The sequence below is a fragment of the Zingiber officinale genome, chromosome 2A (assembly GCF_018446385.1).
Source record: "Zingiber officinale cultivar Zhangliang chromosome 2A, Zo_v1.1, whole genome shotgun sequence".
NCBI lineage: Eukaryota > Viridiplantae > Streptophyta > Magnoliopsida > Zingiberales > Zingiberaceae > Zingiber > Zingiber officinale.
In genome coordinates this window covers 87441638-87465120 of record NC_055988.1, presented here as the reverse complement: position 1 = coordinate 87465120, position 23483 = coordinate 87441638, and the positions used below count along the sequence as shown (strand labels likewise).

At 33.7% G+C, this 23483-nt stretch overlaps 1 protein-coding gene across 8 annotated transcripts in view; it reads left to right on the top strand.

Moving 5' to 3' along the window:
* The window catches only part of LOC122041450 (protein SHOOT GRAVITROPISM 6-like), a 40870-nt gene that overhangs the window by 7564 nt on the left and 9823 nt on the right, over positions 1–23483 (top strand). For 2 of the 8 annotated variants that reach the window (XM_042601136.1, XM_042601133.1), the window contains 31 exons: positions 17–94; positions 1480–1547; positions 1808–1907; positions 2013–2183; positions 2277–2366; positions 2515–2580; positions 2757–2855; positions 2929–3003; positions 3903–3962; positions 5699–5788; positions 6050–6171; positions 6391–6520; positions 6597–6676; positions 7160–7292; positions 7532–7613; positions 11580–11725; positions 11830–11910; positions 12004–12104; positions 14991–15229; positions 15297–15406; positions 15524–15652; positions 15734–15808; positions 15890–16023; positions 16099–16171; positions 16259–16390; positions 16979–17157; positions 17256–17378; positions 17465–17525; positions 17603–17698; positions 19536–19636; positions 20910–21015. In XM_042601136.1, the coding sequence (XP_042457070.1) occupies positions 17–94; positions 1480–1547; positions 1808–1907; positions 2013–2183; positions 2277–2366; positions 2515–2580; positions 2757–2855; positions 2929–3003; positions 3903–3962; positions 5699–5788; positions 6050–6171; positions 6391–6520; positions 6597–6676; positions 7160–7292; positions 7532–7613; positions 11580–11725; positions 11830–11910; positions 12004–12104; positions 14991–15229; positions 15297–15406; positions 15524–15652; positions 15734–15808; positions 15890–16023; positions 16099–16171; positions 16259–16390; positions 16979–17157; positions 17256–17378; positions 17465–17525; positions 17603–17698; positions 19536–19636; positions 20910–21015 (3330 nt within the window). The other 6 variants (XR_006128982.1, XR_006128983.1, XM_042601134.1 and 3 more) reach the window with 6 other exon arrangements.

The following is a 23483-nucleotide window of genomic DNA, read 5'->3' as shown; positions in this document are numbered from 1 at the left end:
ATATTTTCATTTTCAGACATATAATGAAATTCAACATTGTTTTCTTGTGATTGGCTTGGTATACCCTGATGATCTCTGTGCCTTCCTTCTGAATGTGAGTCCAATTTTAAATTAGAATTCTCTTTTATTGTTGGCTAACAATAAAAATAAATAGTTTCCGTATCATTTTTTTTGCCTTTAGATCTAAATAGCTGTACTTTTTTTGGATAATTGACATATCACAAAACACCTCCGAAACTTAACTCATGGATGACACTGGTTTGTACAATGAAACTTGTAAGCTTTGGTCTTCATACATTATTCAACCCCATTAAAGATCGAGGGAAGGACCTTATGGAATCATTTAACATGTAACATAATCTAAATCAGAACACAATTTTTTTTCAATGTCATAAAATTAAAGGCAATAAAGTAGAATTATAATCATTAGGGCTTCAATTAATCTGGTAAGTGACAACATTTTGTGAAAGTTGATAGTGTTGAACAAAAATTTAGTCACCGTGCCTTCTTTCAATGCAATAGTGCTCCTTTTTAGTTTCACCGTGAACCGAAAAGAAAATAACAGAAATATTCTGGTTTCTGGGTTCCTCACCTCAAGTGGTGACATGCATATTCTTCCTCGAGGTTGTTAGTGCATAAAGGAACCTGCTTTTGCAAATTGCAAATGTATTTTCTGAGGCAATGCTTCCAAACATGGTTGTAGAAGATATTATTACGAAAATTAGAGTTATGAGATATGAAACTTACCTGGCAATAAAAATAATTATTCTCATGATTCACTGATTTAATTCTTGTACTATTTGATATCCGAAAATCATAGTCTTTGAATTCCAACCCTTCTTATACTTGTAAAATAGGTTTAATATTGCAATTTTATGAAGATAAAACTTCTGAACTACTTAGATTTCTGAAACATACTTGATGTAATTGTCAATAGGAAAGCTTAATTACAAGATTGTACAACTTGGAAATGATCCATCTCAAGGTTACTTCAATTATTTTTTGACTATCTTCTACTCAAAAATATATTTGATCTGGATTATAAAGAATAACTTTCAGATATTGAAGGGATTTTATACCGGATTTAAAAATATTAGTTCTTTTCCTAACAACTTTGTATTTGCCAAAAACAGTGTATCAAAGCAAGAAGTCTAGGGTACAAAGCTACTGGTGTCAAAATACGTTTTCTCATCTATGCATGTGTAGGGGTTGACCCAATCAAGGAATTATATCTACTCACACATGAAAGGGAGAATTTTTAATGTAAATACTTCTTTCCTAATAGCTCAAGCTTTTGGGACAAATAGTTAAATAATAAAATTCAACATACTCAATCCTAAGCCCAACCTTTCTTGAAGCTACTGGAAATTAAATTAGTAATGCGTATCATGCAAAAAAATCCCTCATCATTACCCTGAGCCACTGGAAGCAATATAGTTTCTTAGTCTCTAATCAGCTTTCCTTTTCCTTATATTTCAGAAATGTCAATCAAATGAGGAACTACCAATGATTGGAGCACTCTGTGCAATAAAGCATTTACTTCCCAGGTCTAGTTTAATCAAGTTAATTTTTTGTGCAATGGTATTTTTTTGCAATTCACCAATCCAAACTATTTCCCTGTGAAAATAGCATTCTCTATCCATGTTCTCTGAAGTTTTTATGATCCCTAATCTGGATGCTATTTTACAGTAAATCGGCATTTTGAAATTTTTTGTGTTGGAAAGACATTGGATTGGAATGACTCAGCTTTTTGGTTTCAAGACTGGAATTCCATAACACATCTTTTCCACAATTTTAAACCATCTAGGTTGTTGGAAGCTTGGCATGGAAAAAGATCATCACTTATTGAAGTCGTCAAATTGTTGGTAGATGAGCAAAGTTTAGGTGTTAGAAAAGCACTTGCAGAGGTGCTCCCTACTCCGGCCTCCTCTGTTTATATTTAATTCAATTATTTACTTAGATTTTATTTCTACTCAGTCAAATATTCATCATGCAAATTGTTGTTCTGTCAGTTAATTGTTGTCATGGCTTCGCACTGTTACTTGATTGGACCTCCGGCGCAACTTTTTGTGGAGTACCTTGTACGCCATTGTGCTATATCAGATCATGAAATAAGAATGCACAAGGCTTCTGAGGAAACCTCTTCTAAAAGCATCCCGTTCCAGGCATTTCAGAATAAGAAGGTTTAATTTGAGCTAAGCTTGTATTGTAATTTAATACTACTTGCTTCTTTTTTTAATTGTCATCTGGTATTTTAACATCTTCCAAATTTTCAGGCAATGATTGATCCAGTTAGTCTATCTGAATTAAGGGCAATCTGTGGAAAAGGTCTCCTTTTACTAGCTATCACCATTCCTGAGATGGAGGTATAAGAGGATTAGTATTACTTCAACACTTTTCACTTGGATGTGAACCATATAAATTTCATTTTTTTATTATGGTTTTACTTCTTTGAGGTTCCTACATTTCTTCCACTTTTATTTGTGATGATCCATTGTCTACAATGTTCTACAGCATGTACTTTGGCCTTTCATCTTGAGGATGCTTTTGCCTAAAAAGTATACTGGCGCAGTTGCAACAGTATGTGATCCATTTTTTTCCTTGTAGAATTTCTGATGCTTCAGAACTTGTCCTTTTTTTCATTCAGTTCCTTGGAGTTTTCAGTCATGATGTCAGATTACACCTACTTATTTGCTAGTTACTTACAGATTTGGTAATACAGTGCTATCTGTTATCTTAAATTTATGACCTTGCAGGTTTGCAAGTGCATAACTGAGTTGGGTAGGCACAGATCATTCCAGACAAGTCCATTGTCTTGTGAATTCAACACTTCAAATGATATTCCTAGCTCTGTGGTAAAGCTAGTTGCTAAACATATCCAAATTACTTTGTAATCCTTATTAGCTGTTGCACTATTGTTCTGTGCAGGATCTATTTGCTCGTTTAATGGTGCTCATGCATGATCCTTTTGCAAGGGAGCAACTGGCGACTCAAATTCTGACGGTTAGTTTCTACTACTACTTTGCGCATCTGGCAACTGATTTACTTCTTATGAATTATAACAAACAGTTTGAACAAGCTTCCTATATCAAAGTAGCTATTATCCAGCATTTTTGCATGCTCAATCAACTGAAACTATTAATAAATACATGCTTACTTGAAAGTAATGATTCTTTGATTTATTAACATATCAAATATCCATTCCGTTTGTAAATTTCATGTCTTATTCAGTAATTCTTTAACACTTGCAACCTAACACATGCACCATCAACCTGTTTAAGTCGGCTGACACTTTTTGAATAAGATTCAACCTATCGCTCTTTTTTTTTCTGGTTGATGGGGCTGGCTGTCAAGGTAAGATTTGGCATAAAAGAAAAGACAAAAGCCAAGTTTCGTGATAAAATGGTGGACCAGAATGAAACCATCATGTTGTGTATGAGCTTTGTAAAGGTAGCAGCAGTTATGCTAGCAGTGATTGAAACAGGGGTTAGAAGATGCATATAAGGCTTATGAAGATTATTAAGTAAATACATCATGTTTTCAAATTATAATTATGCAAAAACCATTGATTTTTGTTGTTTACCCCCATCATTGTCCTTAGCTGATCAAGGTCGCAGATGTAAGAATAATCTTATAAGGCTGTATATATATATATATATATTTAAATGAAAAATTTCTAGCCTACATACCCTTTTTATGTCATTTGTCAAGTTTGGTATGCAAGATCAATAACATATTGTATCTGGTGAATTGTTGCTGAGATCTTATTATTAACAAAGACATGGGTCATGGGATTGCTTGATCGTGTATGACAAAAAATGTAATATCTGTGGAGCAGCTATATTGTCTAATGTCTATATACCATGGTCACTAAGCTTATCTACGGTTGCTATTGTTTGCAGGTCATATGCTATTTAGTACCTTTGTTCCCCAAGAACCTCAGTTTTCTTTGGCATGATGAGGTATAGAACTTGTAAGGTATTCTTTAAATGGGTTTTACAGTCATCATCATTTTCTGACTGTCATTCAAGAAGATAGCCATTTTTGCCTGTTCTATTGATTTTTTGATTTAACATTTTGTGTGATGAATGCAATATACCACTTATCATTGTTATTATTTGGATGCCATAGAAATGATCATACAAAAATAATATACGTGGGAAATTGTACCAAGTTTGGTTATGTGAAGATTTTTTTTTATTGTAATTTGATGTTCCATATACCCAATAGATTTACAAACAGCATGAGAAAGCTTTTCATAAGGTTCATTGCTGGAAATCGTTGTCTTAGAATGGTAACACCTACTTTTGTTGGCAATCTCATGTCAATAGTAACTGCATGCTCTTAGTGCAGAATTTGCCTATATATAAGGAATCTAGTAATTGTTGGAAATGTCGTTCATGCCCTTTTGGGCAATCTTAATCTACTAATTTCATGGAGGTTTGAATGTTTGACTGTGGATTAGAACAAAAGAAAGAACAAAGAGGAAAACTACAAATTTGCAGCAAAAGCAATAGACATGAAAATAGAGAACAAGCATCTTGTACTGAAAGATGAGATCATATATAAAAACAAAAGAGATACAATGTTAGCTAGCAGAAACATGTGTAACATTCAGATAATGTTGAATTAGCTAATAAATATAACCTATATTAATAACTCGTTTTGTTATTAAATCAGCTAATAGATATCAGGCTAAAAAGTTATTATATCTTTCATTTTCATAATATATGATATTTTTAATATAATGATAAAAATTGATATTTATGATATTATATTATCTGCTATTAATCTAATCTATGAATGTTATTATCTAATGTATTATTAATAATTAGCCTTTTAATGATTCATAAAATATATTCTTCTAAGGATTTTTGAAAAATCTTTTATAATGCCATGTGTAATAATTTTATTTCATTTTTCATTTTAAAACAAGGAAGAGGAAAACCAAAGAAGACTTGGTTAGCAACAATAAAACAATATAAAATTTATTTAAATATAAATGATGATATAGTAGGGGATAGAGCTCAATGACATAGAAGAATCCATATAACCGACCATCTAGTGGGATAAGACTTGGTTGTTGTTGTTGTTGTTGTTTTCATTTTAAAATTTTCATATAAGATTTCAGCAATTCGGCTTGCTACCATCAATACTTAGATATTCTTAGCTAGCCTATCCAGATTTCGGAAACATGTGTTTAAATATATATTCTTATGTTCTGTGCAAAAGCTTAAGTTTCCTTGTGGACTCCAAGTGCTTATACTTTTATCTTCTTTAAGATTTCACGTTCGAAATGTGCATATTGGCAAATTTTTAGTTTGGTGTTTTTTTTTCACAATTTTAACATCTCGAGGCTTTGTTTCCTTTTTCTATTTTCCTTTTCAGTCTTTATTTTCTAAGGAAAAAAATTGAATCTGGAAATTAAAGATAAGTTAAAAGAGCAAGTTTTATTATCACTTACACAAAGGGCAAAAGTCATTCCCTAGAAATGGGAACAAATTTCATTCATTTTGAACATTTTGAGCACATCTATTTTTCTTCACTTACCACACATTTTCAGAACCAGTTTGTTTGTTTTTTAGAAGAAATTTAGAAAAAATTTCCTCACAAACTTTTTAGAGTATTCTTATTATCACCTTGTTGGATATTGGTTCTGGGAAGCATCTTATGAAGTATTTCTTTTGGCAAGTACTAGGTTCCAAAAATGAAGGCATATATAAGTGATCTTGATGATCTGAGGCAGGATTTGTCTTATCAAGAGACTTGGGATGACATGATAGTCAATGTAAGTGTCAATTTGGAAGCTTTTCTGCTTGTAGATCATTGTTTTTGGTGATATATCGTATTTCCAGCCTTTTCTTTTGTTTACGGGCTTGGAATTTAACGTAAATTGGTTTTTGTATCAACATATTTCTTTTCTTAATCAAGCACCTTATGCAATCGCAAGCAATTTAAGTGGTAGTCTCATATAATTTGTTACAATTTTTTTTTTAATTTTCTTTTTCATATTAATTCTACAACTTTGGCTGAGTTTGAGTTTTTGCAGTTTTTAGCTGCATCTTTGGATGTTGTCCAAGACAATGAATGGATCATTTCTTTGGGCAATGCTTTTGCAAGACAGTATGCCCTTTATGATGATGATGATGAGCATTTGGCTCTCCTTCATAGGTACAAATCTAGAGGATCCCATCATTCCACAGTTCAGTTTTATCTACAATAAACTGTGAGGACTATATGCTATCATCATTGATGGGATGGATGCCCTTCAAAGTTGAGAATGTTCATGAAGACATTTGGGACTTCCAAACTGTTTAGATCTCCAGTTCAAGTTATCTAGTAAAAGTTTGTTATGATACTCAAGAATTTAGTGATCCTTTTATTTGACAGATGTCTTGGAATGCTTCTTCAAAAAGTTGATGATAGGATATATGTTCATGGAAAGATAGAGTGGATGTATGATCGTGCAAACATCTCTGTCCCTGTAAATAGGCTTGGACTTGCTAAAGGGATGGGACTGGTATGTTGATTAAGCAAAATTGTATTATTTTATTGTTGTGAATTATTCTATAATCGCAAGATTTTGCTTCTTGCAGATTGCTGCTTCTCATCTCGATACTGTTTTGGAAAAGTTAAAGCTTATTTTAGACAATGTTGGACATAGCAGATTCCAAAGGTACACTGTATTGTGTTTTTGATGTGTTTCGTCCGTTGGCACAGGGTGTTATTCAAAACAAGGTTATCAAGTTGTGGTTCATATTCTAAATTATTTAGGCAATCTTATAAATTCTTAATTATATGCGTCAGTTACTGCCTGATAGATATGATCTCATTAAGGACTAGTACTTCTTGCACTGGTCATATGGTTATACCCTGCAATATGGCTTAGAATTAATTCTACCTGTTATATTAGTACTGTCTTGGTCCTGCCCAACCAATGTTTGTGTCAGAAATAGTGGAGACCATGGTTCTAATTATTGTTTTTTTTTTGCAAGTCTAAATATTTATTCTTATTTTATTCAACCTTGACCTCAACAAACCTAAATTAGCCTCAACTGTTTGAGGTTCTCACTGTGTTATTTGCAATTTTTGTTAAGTTTTCTAATAATTATTCTGTGAGAATCCTAGCAATAATCTCATTTCTCTAAAATTTTTGTAGGATTTTGTCCTACTTTTTTGGTAAAGTTTTGGAGGATGCAGATGATACATATGCAGCTTTAGCACTAATGTATGGTTATGCTGCTAGATATGCTCCTTCAACAGTCATTGAGGCTAGAATAAATGCACTAGTGGTATGATCTCTGATTGTTACTTGTTTGAAAACTGATTTTGATGTTATGATGAACCATACATAGGGATGGGGTCTGGGTTTCTCACTTGATTGAAACATGATTTGACTTCTTTTACTGCACATTATAAACCATTAATGAAACATGATATACCATTAATGAAACAGTTTTATCAGTTATTTGGCAATGCACTTCTTTTATTGTTTCAACTAATAGATATCTATTTTCTTGTTTTATTACAGGGAACCAATATGCTTTCACGTCTCCTTCATGTTCAGCATCCTACTGCAAAGCAAGCTGTTATAACTGCAATTGATCTATTAGGTGATCTTGGGTTTGACATATAATTTCTACCTGTTCTCCATTTTTTTAAAGTGATTTTGTTACAGAAGTTCCAAAAATTTAGGTATTGACCATATTAGATTGGTAGTGTCCATGAGATTCGAAGGTAAGAAAGTAAAGAAAATTAGAAGAACAAAACAAGTTGATGATATCTTAAAATAGAAGATTATATTGAATAATCAATCTTACAACAGATTACATAATTGAACAATAATTTTCTTATTTCTAGCAGTAATCAAATAGAACTTGATTGATGTAAATATTGTCTATATGAATAATAATGAAATATCAATTGTTAAAGAATATATAGTTTATGATATTATTATTTGTGTATCTTCCAAGTAATATTAATTATCTTATTATTGTATATAATTATTTAAATATTAATGATGATATTACAATTTAGAACATTAATAAAAAGTATTGATAATCATTATCAAATGTCCATCACTTATTTCAAATCATCAAATTTCGTATCTTTTACTATTAATAATGATCGCATATTTATTGCATATTTCTTAATGATATTTCTTAATGACTAATATGGTATCATTGGAAGGGGAGCCTTGGCGCAACGTTAAAGTTGTTGCTTTGTGACCAAAAGGTCACGGGTTCGAATCCTGGAAACAGCCTCTTGCAAAAAGCAGGTAAGGTTACGTACAATGGATCCTTCCCCGGGACCCCACATAGCGGGAGGTTCGTGCACCGAGCTGTCCTAATATGGTATCATTCCATTAAACCCTAGCACATTATTTATTAACAATTATGTTTACCATTAAACTCTACCTTATTATTTAGTAACAATTATGCTTACCATGAAAACATATCTTATTATTATTAACAATTGTACTTATTACATGTTCAATTTAAATTACAGCCTTGTACACTTTATGTTTCAAAAAACTAATAAATTAATCCTTTTTACATCAATGAGGGGAAATATATTTTTATTATCCTTTGGACTGGAGAAGACAAAACTTGTGGATCTACTCCTTCCCTACACAAAGAAGATCTCTTCATCGTCCTAGACATACAAATGCATTGAGGAAATTGCCAGCATCTCACGTAGTTGGGTTTCTGCAAGCAATCCCAACAAAGCGGAATGCAACTATTATGTGCTTTGTATAGTTCTTCTCTTTCTCATATATCTCTTTGATTTTTTCTCCTCAACTACTGCTATCGACTGGGATCATTGTGTCAAAACAAGATTTGAATGTGAAATCGTCTAATTTCAAATTAAACCCATTGATTCATTTTATTTCTCACTCGATTTGAGCAATTACCACCATAAACCAGAGTGATTCTAATTGTTTTTTTTTGTTTTTAATGAGATTTCAGCACATGGTCGAGATATTACCCAAAATTGGATGGGGGCTTTGGTCACAATTAGAACACATTTGGTCTTGGAAGAATGGTGGTTGATACTTGATAGCATGGTTGGGCAGCAAAAATACTATGGAACAAAGGGCTTGTAGTGGTGGAACTTGGAAGTGTATTTCGTGACAAGCAACATAGGAGACATTGAATAAAGGGAGTTGTGCAAAGACAATTAAAACCCATGCATATAGAGCCTATATGTCTAACTAATTGATCAAAACAATTGCTGTGGATCTGAGTGTCCTATTCCTATCATTTCTAATAACATGATCCATATTTGCCCTCTGAACCAAGAAACAAGTGATTGGGGCATTCATATTTTTTTGTTCACATTGATAATCTAACTTAATTAATGGAGAACACATCAACTCACTGTTAACTTTCACTTGACAATATTCAAATCAATCAGAGACTTGGATTTCTAAGAAATAGCAAGAATCTCCTTTGCTCACAGGATTTTGGATAACTTTGGCCAGGAAAATACAAAACAATGGCATGATTCTTTCAACTATACTTGTTTGAAGTTGAGTTCAGTTTTAACCTCAAGTTTGACAAGGGCTTCCCTATCAAGTGTCTGTTTAACCATTATTCATTTATTCCTATGCCAAATTTAAAATTTCCACTGCTAGGCGTGACAATCATATAAGCAGCTAGACTGCTAGGTGTATGATTGATTTTTGATGGATATTCAGATTTTGGAGCAGGTCAAACATCTATTAAGTATAGTACGAAGATAAGCCTAATGAACTTCTTTAGTCTTTAACTAGCTAAAATGGATTCCATGAATGTAAATGCTAGAATTTGGTGGTGTGAGATCTTGAATGTTCATTGTTTTGATATTCAAAGTATTGGCCATTTAGTAAAAGCTAGACTTTCTATGCCTAGCACTTTAAGAAAGATGCATTAAAAAACGGCCAATAGGTTCATCTGGAAGAAGAATAGCAATATGTGATGACAAATGAGCTAAGAGAGCCTAATAATTCATGGACTTGCTACTTATGTTGTCTCCTGAAAACCAGGTTTGTCAACACTAGAGCAATTTTACTAAAGTAGATTCTAGATTTCTTTGGGTTAGGTTATGCCGGAGCCAGTTTGAAGATTAGGTCTCAAATACGAGAATCCCTCCAGGGACCACTATTTATGCTTGCCTTTTTATTTCTATGCTTATAAGTCTGATTAATACCAGAATCCCAATGATGTGTTGGTCAGTAGAAAACATTTGCAACACATGTTCCTAGGTCAATAACCACAAAAGTTCATCTGAACTTATCCTAGATCAATTAATGTGAAAATTTGCTGTACTTGTTTTTTTTCCTGCAGCCACACCGTTGTCAAATATTTCCTTCTTTTTCCTGTGCAAATTTTATTTTTTGTTTACTCTTTCATATGCTCAGTTTGGACATTTTCAACTTTTTCGTTCTGGTTATCAGTAAAACTTGTTTGTACCAAGGTTTAAAATTTCGACCCGTGTCGACCTTTCAGTCTCAGACTGGAACGATACGGTTTCAGTATCGTATTGTGCCGTGCCGATATAGTTTCGGTATTTTTTTTTATTTATATATAGTAATTATAAGATAAATATGTTTATGGTGTATATAAAAATAAGTTATATATTGATTTATTATAAGTTCTCCATTTTGAATAATTTAATATTGTTAGAAAAAATAATTAAAAATAGTTTTATTTAAATAGAATTAATATATCAATAATTCAAATTAAAATGGAACTATCTATAATAATAATAATAATAATAATTATTATTATTATTATTATTATTATATAACTTAACTATTTATTCATTTAATTAATTATTGATTAAATAATATATATTTTAAATAGCAAAAAAATATTAAGTAAAAACTTTAAAATAATAAAAAAAATCAGAATATAAATATAATTTATTAATTTTTTTTAGAATTTTTAAAAAAATTTAAATGAAATTTAAAATAATAAAAAATATATTAAAATATAAATAAGAATTATTATATTTTTTAAAATTTTAAAATGAAATTTAAAACATTATTTTTTTTTCAAAATATTAATTAATAAAATTTATTTTAATTTTAAATATATTTTTTATATATTTTATTAGGATAATTTTATTAGGGTTTATCAAAGCTTCTTCGAAATATCACATATCCTCCTTAGGAATTATTTAAATTAATTAAATAAAATAATTAATTATTAAAAAAGAAAAAACCTCACGGATGCGAGATTGCTTGACGCCCACGAACATCGCCCACGATCCTCTCGGGGAGCTTCCGGCGGCGCTGGAAGGGTCGCCAGAAGCATCCGGTGACGCTAGTAGGGTCGCCGGACGCTTTCACGCGACGCCTTTGGCGCCGTAGAAGGCGTCGGGCACAACGCCTTCGGTGTTGAAGGCATCGTGGGACGCCGTTGGAGGCGTCTCGCGTCTCCTCTGGCGCCGCTGAGACAGGGACGCCTCCTGTGCCGGTTTCGGCCGCTCGACGGAACGGTAAAAACTGTCCGTGCCGAGTGGCACGGAATGACATTTCAACCCATGGTTTGTACATTGTATAATATTATTTGACTTTATCACTTCCTGTGCAGGTCGTGCTGTCATCAATGCCGCTGAAATGGGCATTTCATTCCCTTTGAAACGGAGAGATCAAATGCTTGATTATGTCCTGACATTGATGGGAAGAGATGAGAATGAGGGGTTGGTTGATTCAAGTACTGAGCATCTTCATACTCAGGTGGATGTTTTTTTTTCTCATCGGACAGGAGTTTCCATTATAGGGTTAATAAAGATGTCTTTGCCCTCCTTTATGTGGAGAATTTTGAGTCAATTCTTTTGCAGAGTCTTGCTTTGAGTGCATGTAAGACTTTGGTTTTAGTGGAGCCAAGATTGCCAGTTGAAGCCAGAAACCGTGTTCTGAAGGTAGCTTGCTTAAGAGGTGTTTTATTTTCACCAGTCCTTTGACCTTGTCCTTATCTAAGTTTGTTGTTCTGAATTTATGATAACATCTTACAGGCAACTTTAGGTTTTTTTGCTTTATCAAGTGATCCTTCAGATATTATCAGTCCACTTGTGGACAATCTAATTTCTTTGTTGTGTGCTATTCTTTCGACCAGGTGAAACCCTATCACTTGAAAGTGCTGCTTTCTTCTTCATTTTGATACTTTGTTTAATTCTTCTTTAAGTTTCTGTTTTTTTTTTGTCTATATTACAATTTCCCATATGCATGAATAAGCTGTAATTTCTGTCCTGATTTTAAATCCAAAAGTCTAACCTTGACTCTAAGTGGATTTGTTAGTAGTGGATTACTACAGTTGATCAAACTTTCCCATAAGACATAAGTAGATTATCTATTTCTAGTGTACTTACAACTAACCAGGTGCTCCTTAGAGTAGGAAACTAATATGACTTGAGCTTCTTGTAGAGAATAAAGAAGCAATACGAAATCACATGCTTGAATTTTGTAGGTAGTGTTAATGTTCATCAGTAAACAAAGGAGAGTACCAAAACCAAAAAGTGCTTACACAAACAAAGCTAGTTTTGTCTTTGCAAATACAATTTACTAGCTTAACATATCAAATATGACTGGATGACATTAGTCAAGCAAGATTCCAAGAAAAAAAAGCTGATATGCAGTGTGAACTTTGATACATCTAAAGAGATCACTGAAAATTTCAATTTTGATAAAACTGTTTACTCCCTATAATTGTGTCCAGAAAAACAATTTCTACAGTTTGAAGTGAGTGCCTAGAGATATTTGCAGTCTAAGGTGGTTATAGGGGTTGAATATGGGAAATGGGAGAGAGAGGAACAGAGAGAAACGTGGTGTCTATCCACTCCCGTTGTGGTTGTATGAACTTTTTCTTTTTATGGAAATAGTAACACGTTCCCTCCCTGTCCATATTCTTCATCAGCCCTGAGTGAGCGACAACATTTTGTAGAAGGAAGCCTTATTCTCCAATCTTTAGTGGTCTATTTGACATTAATTTCAGTAATCACAGCATATAGGAGGTGAGTTCTCTTCTCTTTTTCATGGACTTGGGAAGATTCATGAGGATGGGGTAATTGTGTCTCAGAGTACCTAACCTTTTGAAATCCTTATATTAACTTATCACTCTTTTGTTTGTATTGCTTAAATTTACATGTTCTACTTGTTTTGTTGGGTGCCCATCACACTAGAGGATTTCATATATAACGAGTAGGTCATTTACAAATTATAATGTACTTGCATGCTAATTAGGTGTTACTAATTTATGCCATTATTATCATACCCTAATATATAGCCTGGGTTGATCATGCAGTTTTTTTTTGTCGTCTACTTGAGGTATTCTATGCTATATTTGTGGGACAATACAATAGGTTTGAACATGGACATAGGGCATAACTTGCATTGATTGACTTTCTTGTGGATGTTGATGTTTATACAGGATGTTGATTATATTTGTGGTCTTGGGCCTATTGGATGATTTCTAGATCATTGTAGCAGTTATATTGGTCTTATTACCACTCACCTGTCATATAATAGTCACATTGGTGAGTGTGACGTGTTGCTAATGTTGGCAGGCATGCATGCGTTGAAGCATACATGAGGACACTTTGTAGACTTCTTGAGTATTTCAAGCTTCTACGACCTATTTTCTATCTAGTAGTTTGGGGTTTTATATATCACGTTTCTTCGTGTTTCTTTTACTTCACTTGCTTGTTAGTGCTTCTTTTAATATGTTGCTAGTGATGTAAACTTTGTGATTGACTATGAAACTTGGATTTTTCTCTGGTTTATTTTTACAGCTTGCTTAATTTTTGAAAATGGAAGTTATGAAAATAATCAGTTTGAAATTCTTCGGTTCTTTTTTGTGGCATAGTTGATTTTGACCTAGCAGGTGTCAAAGAAATTGTCGTTTGGTGATCAAATATGTCATTCCATGCTTATGACCATGAAGACCCACGTGGAGCATGACAATTTATTGATATCTGAGCAGGTCTATTTTGCTCGGATTTGTATAATTTTCCTTGGATTTTAGTTTATTGACTTGTTCTGGTCCAATCTTAGATGATGGATCTGAAATTTTCTTGCTTGGTCTTTTACTTGTGAAATTGTAGTGTTTTTCAATGTATTATCGGGTGATTTGTAATTGTGAAATGGTTTTAACATGTCAATTTTTTCAATTTCCTTTTTGCTTAGGTAGTGTTGGGATTGAGATTGAATTGAAGTTTTCTTTTGCTGGATATTTTATCATGTCAATTGATATTAACTCTTTGCTTCAAAAGTTGGTGTTGAAACCCTAATCTATCTATTTGACTTGACAACGTCTTGCAAATTATGTAGTTTAAGGTGTTTGTTAAATAGATTATTATCAAGTCCTTTGAAGATTGTCACAACATACCTTTCAAATACCTGAGTTGTCAACTCTTAAAAGATCAAGATAGAACCTCACATATACCTGTTGTTGTGGTATTATCGTGTTTTTTGTTTTCGTTGTCTTAGTTTTATCCCCTTTTTTTGTGAGGCATTTTCTAGTTTACTACCTTAAGATAGATAATTTATGTGTTTCAGCTTAAGGGGAGTGTTAAAAATTATTAGATTGAATCTAGTCTAAGGCATACTTAGTCTTATGCCTTAATTTTATATAGAGTGAGGTATGCTTAAGTGATATAAGTACATGTGTTGTATCTCTACAATAATAATTACTATATTTCATCTCTCTCAATTTTTGATTTCCAAGTTCTCTTATTGCTTTAATCCTTTATTTATTCGAAATTGAGGAACAGAGTTCTATAAACATTTTTTTGTTAATATTTATGTCATGTTGTGTTGTGCATATTATGGTCCAGCATTTTTTGGGGGGAATTCCTGCCAAGCAACTATCTATCTACATCTATCTATCTATATGTGTGTGTATTTATAGTTAGCTTCCAAGACCCTTCTTACGAATTGAAACTTGTTGATTTCAACTTGTTCTTTTATAACTGTTTGAGATGTCATTAAACTCATGCTTGACCAGTGGTGAAGATGGGCGGAGTCGAGCCGATCAGTTGCTGCATATTCTTAGACAGGTAGATTCATTTGTTTCATCTTCTGTGGAGCACCAAAGAAGAAGAGGTTGTACTGCTGTGTATGAACTGCTTCTAAAATTCCGAAACCTTTTTTCTGGAGGAGTTTGTGGTCTAGGCTGCCATTCAAGTTGTACTCACAATAAACAGATTGACATAGTGACACAAAGAAAATTTTCCAATTTACCATGTAAGGACAATTAACTTTATAGATTTTATATACCTTTCTCTAATTCAGTCTCTTTGCATATTTTCAGCTGCATTTGTATTGCCGAGTCGGAACTATCTAAGCCTGGGTGAAAGAGTAATGACTTATCTTCCACGATGTGCAGATACAAGCTCTGAAGTTCGAAAATTAGCAGCTCAGGTACAAATGTACATTTGACTTCTAGAAATTCTATAGACCACTGAGTCAATTTTGTTGGTTTTGTAGATTATTGACCTATTCTTCAGCAAAACTAAGTCAATTTTGTTGCATTTGTAGATTCTTGGTCTATTATTCAGCATGGCATTATCACTTCCAAAACTGGCAGCATCTGTCGATTATAGCGATATTGAAGTTTCATACAGTGCCTTGTCCTCTCTTGAAGATGTTATTTCCATTTTAAGAAGGGTAGGAATTATATACTGTCTAATATATTAGTTTGTTCAGGTAATAATCAATTCGCAATCATTTTCTCTTTTGTTTTTTCAGGATGCATCTATAGATCAGTCTGAAACTTTCAATAGGGTTATTTCATCTGTTTGTGTTCTGCTAATGAGAGATGAGGTGACATAATATACTTTCTTGTTGATCATTCATTCTAGTCTCTTGTTGCTCTATTTCATTCTGCACTGATATTTTGAGCAGCTAGTTATCTCATTGAACACATGCACCTCGGCTATTTGTGACAAGATTAAGCAATCAGCAGACGGTGCTATTCAGGCTGTCACTGATTTCATCACTAAGCGAGGCAATGAATTGCATGAATTGGATATTTCAAGGTTTGGATTTGCATTATCTATCAGTTTGCATTTCAAATGTTGCACTTCCTAATCTAATTGTATTTATCATTTTAGGACAACACAATCTTTGCTTTCAGCAACTGTCACCACAACTGATAAACATACACGCCAGGAAGTACTGAATGCTGTATCCTTATTAGTTGATGTACGATTACTAGACTAGAAGAAGTGCTTACTCTATTTTCAGGCATTCTTTTTTCCATGACTCCACAAGATATCATGCTTGGCGGAGAGTACTAACTCAAGCACTGTCTTCAATGAAATCTTGGCTGCTGCTGGAAGGGACATAGCTAGTAAGGATGTTTCGAGGATTCGAGGTGGATGGCCAATGCAAGATGCATTTGTTGTGGGTATCTTTTCATTTGATTTCTGTTTACTTAGTAATGCAATATGACAGATTCAGACCCATATTACTCACCTCTCTCTCTCTTCCACTGTAGATGAGCCATATAGCATCTATCTCAATAACAAAGAAAGCTGATTTGGAGATACATAATTGCTTTTGTCTGGAGAAAACTATTTAAATCATTTTTGTCTCAAAATATTTCCAGCTGTATGTTTAATAGAAGTTAGTTCGAGGGATATGACTACATTTTATGATGGTTGATATACCAAACTGAGGAAATTCATTCAATAGTTACAATACGATTAGATAAAATGTTAAATAATCCCTTGAAGGAAAAAAAATAAATTAGAATTTATAAACATGATGATAGATGACTGAAATGTGGGATCTAATTGGATAAACATTCTGGCACAAATCAAATTGCAATTCAATTTCTGTTGCAATACTGCACCTTGGTTCTTACTAGAGTTGTTTGTAGCTAAAGCTCGAGAGCCTCCACAATTAACTTTTGTTTTCTCACTGAACTCTATCTCTAGATCTTGGTCTTTTAGCTTTTTTCTGGTTTCTATGTTGTCTTTCTCTTGATAGGCATTCTCCCAGCATCCTGTCCTTTCATATTCATTTCTGGAGTATGTTGTTTCTGTTCTTGATACACCTCTTCCTAAGACTGATATAGATAAAGGACAGCATTCTAATCACTCTATTGAAGCTCAAAATGATTGCCAGTTTCAGCAAGCAGCCATTCTTGCTATCACTGCATTTTTCAGGTGTGTTCTTTAGGATGTAAATTCTTTTGGTGAACCTCTATTCTTGCAATATCATTTCTATTGGTTCCAAACTTATTTTGGAATTAACTGTATGGCAGAGGTGGTGGCAAAACTGGAAAAAGGGCAGTTGAGCAAAGTTATTCAACTGCCTTCTCTGTGCTTACACTGCAGCTTGGAAGTTGCCATGGGCTTGCTGGTCTTGGCCAAGTTGAACCATTGCGGTAAAAACTTTTCCTCCAGAAACTCATTTTACTTGATGCATGTGATCAAGGCACTGACCCTTGATATTGTTTATATTACTTTGGAGACGGTTGCTATTAGCATTTCAGTCATTCTGTGATTGTGCTGGAGACATTGAGATGGGAAAGGTAGAATTCCTGTTATATACAATCTATAACTTCAATTCTATATAAAGAATTGAAGAAAAAATCTTTTTAATCTGTAGATATTGGCTAGAGATGGAGAAAACAAGGACAAAGAGAAGTTGATTGATTTGATTCAGGAGGTTGCTTCATGTACCTCCATGAAAAGGCCTAAAGAGGTAGTCTGTTATAAATATTTTGAAAATTTTTATGTATGTGTTCTTAAACATCATTACAGAGTGTTTCCAACATATGCTTGTCTTCATATCTAATATTATACTTGCCCTACATATTGACTATAAAAAATCTGGGTGAACCATAGAAGTGACTGTTAAATAATTTCTAAGAGTGAATATATCACCCACAAGTGTCTTTGATCTGTACTTGTTATGTTGTCCAGCACATTATGCCTGGATGAGCCATGAAGGAAAACTAATGTAAAAGAAGGAAACAAAGGTTGCCGCCATATTGGATCCTATACTTAAAAACTCTGACCCTTGACTTTCACAATCATCCTTTTTTTATTCAACAGTTCCAAATCGACTAGCATTCAAATAGACCACGACACAAAACCACCTGAATTGCTACTATATTTGCGTGTGATAAGTGCATGAGGATGTGCACCCAAGAAAAAGCTAAAGGTGAGCATTGCACTCATATGTGATGCACATGGAAGCTATGTGCAGGCTACTGCTGCAAGTGGTGTGGGCCGCAGAGGTTGATAATGGATGCAGCTCAATGACAGGGAATGTTGGCGATGCTTCAACTGTGAGGAGCAGGAAGGAGATGTGATGACAATTCATAAGAGTGGGGAAGAGGTTAGGGGTGCCTAATCAGTAGAAATTGAACCCATTTGAATCAAACCAAATTACATTAATTCAACTTTTTGCATATTGATTTTTTATGTAAATTGAACTGAATTATCATGTAAACCAAATTGAAAACCAACTTAATTTATTTGTAATATTATGGACCTTTTCCTTAACATGAATTCTTGGGTGATTCAAAATGAATCTCATTGTCATTTTTTTATTATTCAAAAAAATAAAATTGGTTTTCCGATGTGGTTTTGTTGACAATGAACTAACCAAAATTTTAACAATCGAGATTGAACTGATTTGATAAAAACACAAACTTGACAGATAGTCAAATACTACCCCTGCCCCCTTATTTCTTTTCCCGCAATATTAATAAATATAATAGTCGATCTTGTTTAATCTGTAGCTGTACTGAATGAGATTTGGATTCATCATCTTTCCAATCTGAAAGAGTTGTGATGCAGGAGGATCCCGCCCGGCGTCAAGTTGCAAGCTTCTTTTTTCTTGGATAAGGATAATGCTAACTCTTTTGCTCTTTTTATGTATCAAACTGTGTTGTCATCTCTTTTCTTCTCTCCAGTCAATGTGAATGGATGGACTGCACGCATCTCCTGTCTAGAAAAGAATAATGTTAGTGGCATAATGCCATGTTTATCTTTTATAAAATGCCCTTGCACTTGACTCAGCTAATATTGATAACATTGTCTAAGAATAGAATGCCCTCACGTAACCTCCACTCGTGGAGTTATTTTTTATTTAACCTTTCTCAGCCTTCTAACTTATCTGTGTCTATATTTGTACTACTTTGACAAAGTACACCTGTTAAGTTTTGCTAGGGCCTAAACCTGTGTATTTTATGTGTGATGCTTTGCTTTCTTGCAGAAATATATGAACACCCTTCACTTGTTCCTTATTTCTCAGTTATGCAAAGATTAGTAAATAGGTTGCATGCTATCTACATTTTAGATCCATTTTGTATCTTTCTTCTAAAGGGGGGCCTTGGCACAATGGTAAAGTTGTTGCTTTGTGACGAAAAGGTCACGGGTTCGAATTTTGGAAACAGCCTCTTGCAAAACAGCAGGGTAAGGTTGTGTACAATGGATCCTTCCCCAGGACCCCGTATAGCGGGAGCTTCGTGCACTGGGCTGTCCTTTTTTTGCATCTTTCTTTTGAATTCTCCGATATTTGTGTTTGATAGGTTTCACCAATAAGCATGATCTTGAGTAAAGCATTAAATAGGCATCAAAGGTTTCAAAGGGAAGCTGCTGCTGCTGCTTTATCAGAATTTATCCGTCATAGGTACTTTGTTAATTAACTTATCTCTTTTCTAAATTTTATATGTTGAGAATGAAGTTCTCGGAAAATTGTGATAGCATTTGTGATGTTCCACCTAGGGTCAATCTATGGATGGGTAGATAACACCTAGATGCATGTAATCTTGATGAAATAATCATGCTTTGAATTGTGACATGCCAAATAAGACGGTTGAAATTACTCTTCTGATAAATTAATAAAACTTGATAGTCATTGATGTAATCTCTCACATGCTACTTGTTCTAGTGACATTGATGACTATTGTATTGTGCTAACACTGGTCATGCTTTGATCTATTTTGACCTGTGAAATGAATGCAAAAAATGTTTTTTTTTTTTATTTCTTGTTATCTAATGGCTATATTTTTCTTTAGAAGTAAATAAGCTAGCAGAAGAATGATATTGGAATAAAATTTATATTAATTTATCTTGACACACATTGAAATAAAAATGAGTGAAAATCATTTTTAGTCCAACTATCTAATTGATATATTCTTATTAATACTAGAAATTTAAGTAAAGAATGATTAAATTAGTAAAATCTGAGAACTTCAACTCTAGCACAAAACGTATCTTAAACCTGCTTGCACTCAGTGCATGACACTTGATTTATAATTGAGATGCTTGTAACATTTTATAACTTAATTTTCTAAAAATTTAATTTAAATGATTTTTAATTTTTGTAAACTTGCATTTTAAAGTAAACAAGTTATCTGTATGAGGATTATATGATTAATACTTATTTGAATTGATCATGACACACTCTCAAGCATGCCAATGCATGTCAAATTTCAGCATGATACTACACCGAAATTGTACCATTCTGAAGAGGACTACAACTAAGAGTGTTAGCGTGGAACTTAGAGGCAACAAGAACATCCATGAAAACTAGCACAGATAACCAACCCAACATAAAACAAGGAATGGTGACATATGCTAAATAGGACAACTAGAATATGAGCATAGGTATACTAAGAACTGGCAATGAGATGTAGCATTGACATTATCAGCAACTCACCTTACATATCATGAATGCAACAACCAAACCAAATATCTGTGCTACTCAGGTCAGGTCTTCTTCATATTATTTTGTTCTGCTGGAAGATTCGGATGCACATACATAAGTACTAAGAATATTTTTTAAAATACTTCATATTTCACTAAAATTATGTTGTTTCATACTTATGTTCTTTTGAGCAAAATCATTATTGTTCAGTGTTGCCACAATTTGATTAACAATTAAAAATTGATCCTTGCAGTGACGGATTGTCTTCTGTGTTGGAACACATTGTAGAAGTAATGTGCTTGCATGTTTCCGATGAATCACCGATTGTGAGAAGCCTTTGTTTGTGTGGACTTGTTCAGGTTATTTTTCAGATACTTAATATTTTTATTCAATTGTATAAAAGTAGCATCTCATGTAATCCTGTCATTTTCCTTATTATAATTTATTCTGATGGTTTAAGATATTAGCCAGAAGTTGATACTGTCCTTTTGTTTGATAAGTATGCTACCATGTCAGCTCTCTACCAAGTGATGGAAAACCTTAGTTTATGTATTACTCTGGAACCACTAAGTACCAATCTCACAAGAGCACTGCCATTAAAGGATTGTCCTTCACTTGTGGATTGTTTGTGAGCTGAACTCAGTGTGCTACCATATCAGCTCTCTACCAAGTGATGGAAAACCTTAGTTTATGTATTGCTCAGGAACCACTAAGTACCAATCTCACAAGAGCACTGCCATTAAAGGATTGTCCTTCACTTGTGGATTGTTTGTGAGCAGAACTCACTCTGCCATGAGGTCAGAGGTCGTAGGTAGGTAATATAGCATGCACAAGCACTTGACCAAAAGACTCTACGAGGTGCCATTTGCTGCAAAAAGCAAGGTTGCTTCCAAAGGAAGGCTTCATCTTTGGCGACTTGTAAATGGAGGGTGCATGGCCTTTTACAACAGGGGCAAGCAATTTAGTAGGAGGTTCCTATGGTATGCAGAACAAGAGCATGGAGAAATATCAGATTTTGAGTAGCATTCATGGAAGGTGGATCCAGCACAACTAAGTAACAAAAGAACTCTCTGGATATCCTTTTTCTGAGCTTTCACTTTAACTCCACCCGACCAAACTGACTAAGCAAACCTTTTATGAGTTCTTCATACCCCTTAAAACTGAGGATCTGATTCTAGTATATCCATACTTTTCTTCTACAATTTAAGCCATTTGAAATCTTTTAGGGAAAATTTTAGAATAAGTCTCATACTTTTGAGCCTTTTCCAAACCCATCAGACTTTTGGAAATGACAGAATACCTGCTCCCTTTGTTGCTACTATTAACTTCTATCACCTCCATTCCAGACATTAGATATCTATACTATATATATAATATAAAAAAGGGTAGCCGGGTGCACGAAGCTCCCGCTATGCGGGTCCCTGGGAAGGATCTATTGTACGCAACCTTATCTGCTTTTTTGCAAAAGGATGTTTCCAGAATTCAAACCCGTGACCTTTTGGTCACAAAGCAATAACTTTACCATTGCGCCAAGGCTCCCCTTCACTATATATATAATATAACCTCCCAAATCTTTTTTTCCTCGTATTCTTTGGAATATGTAACTTTTTTCTACAACTCTAGATTATATAATCATAGGCTAATCTTCATCAATTGGATCATCTTGATTCATGCGTGAACTGGGATAAGCTTGCTTATAAAATACTTTGCAAAGCTAGTTAATAAGTGCCTAACATGGATTCACCTATATAAACTGCAGCTGAAGATGCAAGAATAAGAATTTAAATGCAAGAAAAATAATTCATGAAACAACACACCGTGCACTCTACATACCCCTTCTTTAGTGATGGAAGGCGAACTGTGCTCCCACTTAGAGCAGGAGCCCCACCAGAAGTTGCCAAAAAAAATAACTAGCAAATTCTCAAAGTAAGCTAAGCAAGGAAAGCAAACAAAGACTCTGCAGTTAATCTGTGAATCTGGCTATGAATTTGGCTGGGTCAAATCAAGTATTGGTTCTTTCTTCATTTGCTATGCTTTCCAAGAATTCCCCATCACTTTCTCTTAAACATATTCTTTCTTTTCCTTAGTCAAGTATCTCTATAAACTAATTCAATCATGGATTAAGAAGTTGTATAATACCATGCAATATGCCTAATGCATAACTTACATGGGAAACAATGGCCATACCAGGATTGTATGGTTTTTCATGAATACCAGGTTTACCATTTAAATGGGCCAAATTCCAGGTGTATTGCCTGTATTTGGAGTGCATTTGATAAGTGGCTGATCAATCTTTAACTCATATAGGAGTGAGCTCATGACTTATCACGACCCACCCTCTCTATCATTCAATCATACATTAATCTATTCACATAAAGCTCATGTCTCTGATTTCCACTCTCATTCAATTATGTCCATAGCTCAAGTGTAGTTTGGCTTTGAAGGTGAAGGATGAGTAAGAACATAGATTATAAATTTGTACCTTTTCTAACTGCTTGGGCTTTTAGGATGATTTCTTATGTTAAATTTTTAAGTTGTCATTTTGATTGAGTTTTTTTTTGTTGATTCTCCTTTTATGACTATACCTATTGAAATCGGAAAATTATTGATGTAGCTATTTTCTATAACTTGGTGAAAGGCATTTTTAATAGCCATTTGACATAGCGAATAACTATTGGTTCGCGCACGAATACTAGGAAGTGATCTTCTAAACCTGTAGATTCAAAAGAATACCCAGAAATAAACATCCAAAAACTACACAAAGCTTTGCGGAAAAGAACAACGTGGCCAAATTATTATTAATCATAGACTCCCCTTAACATCAACT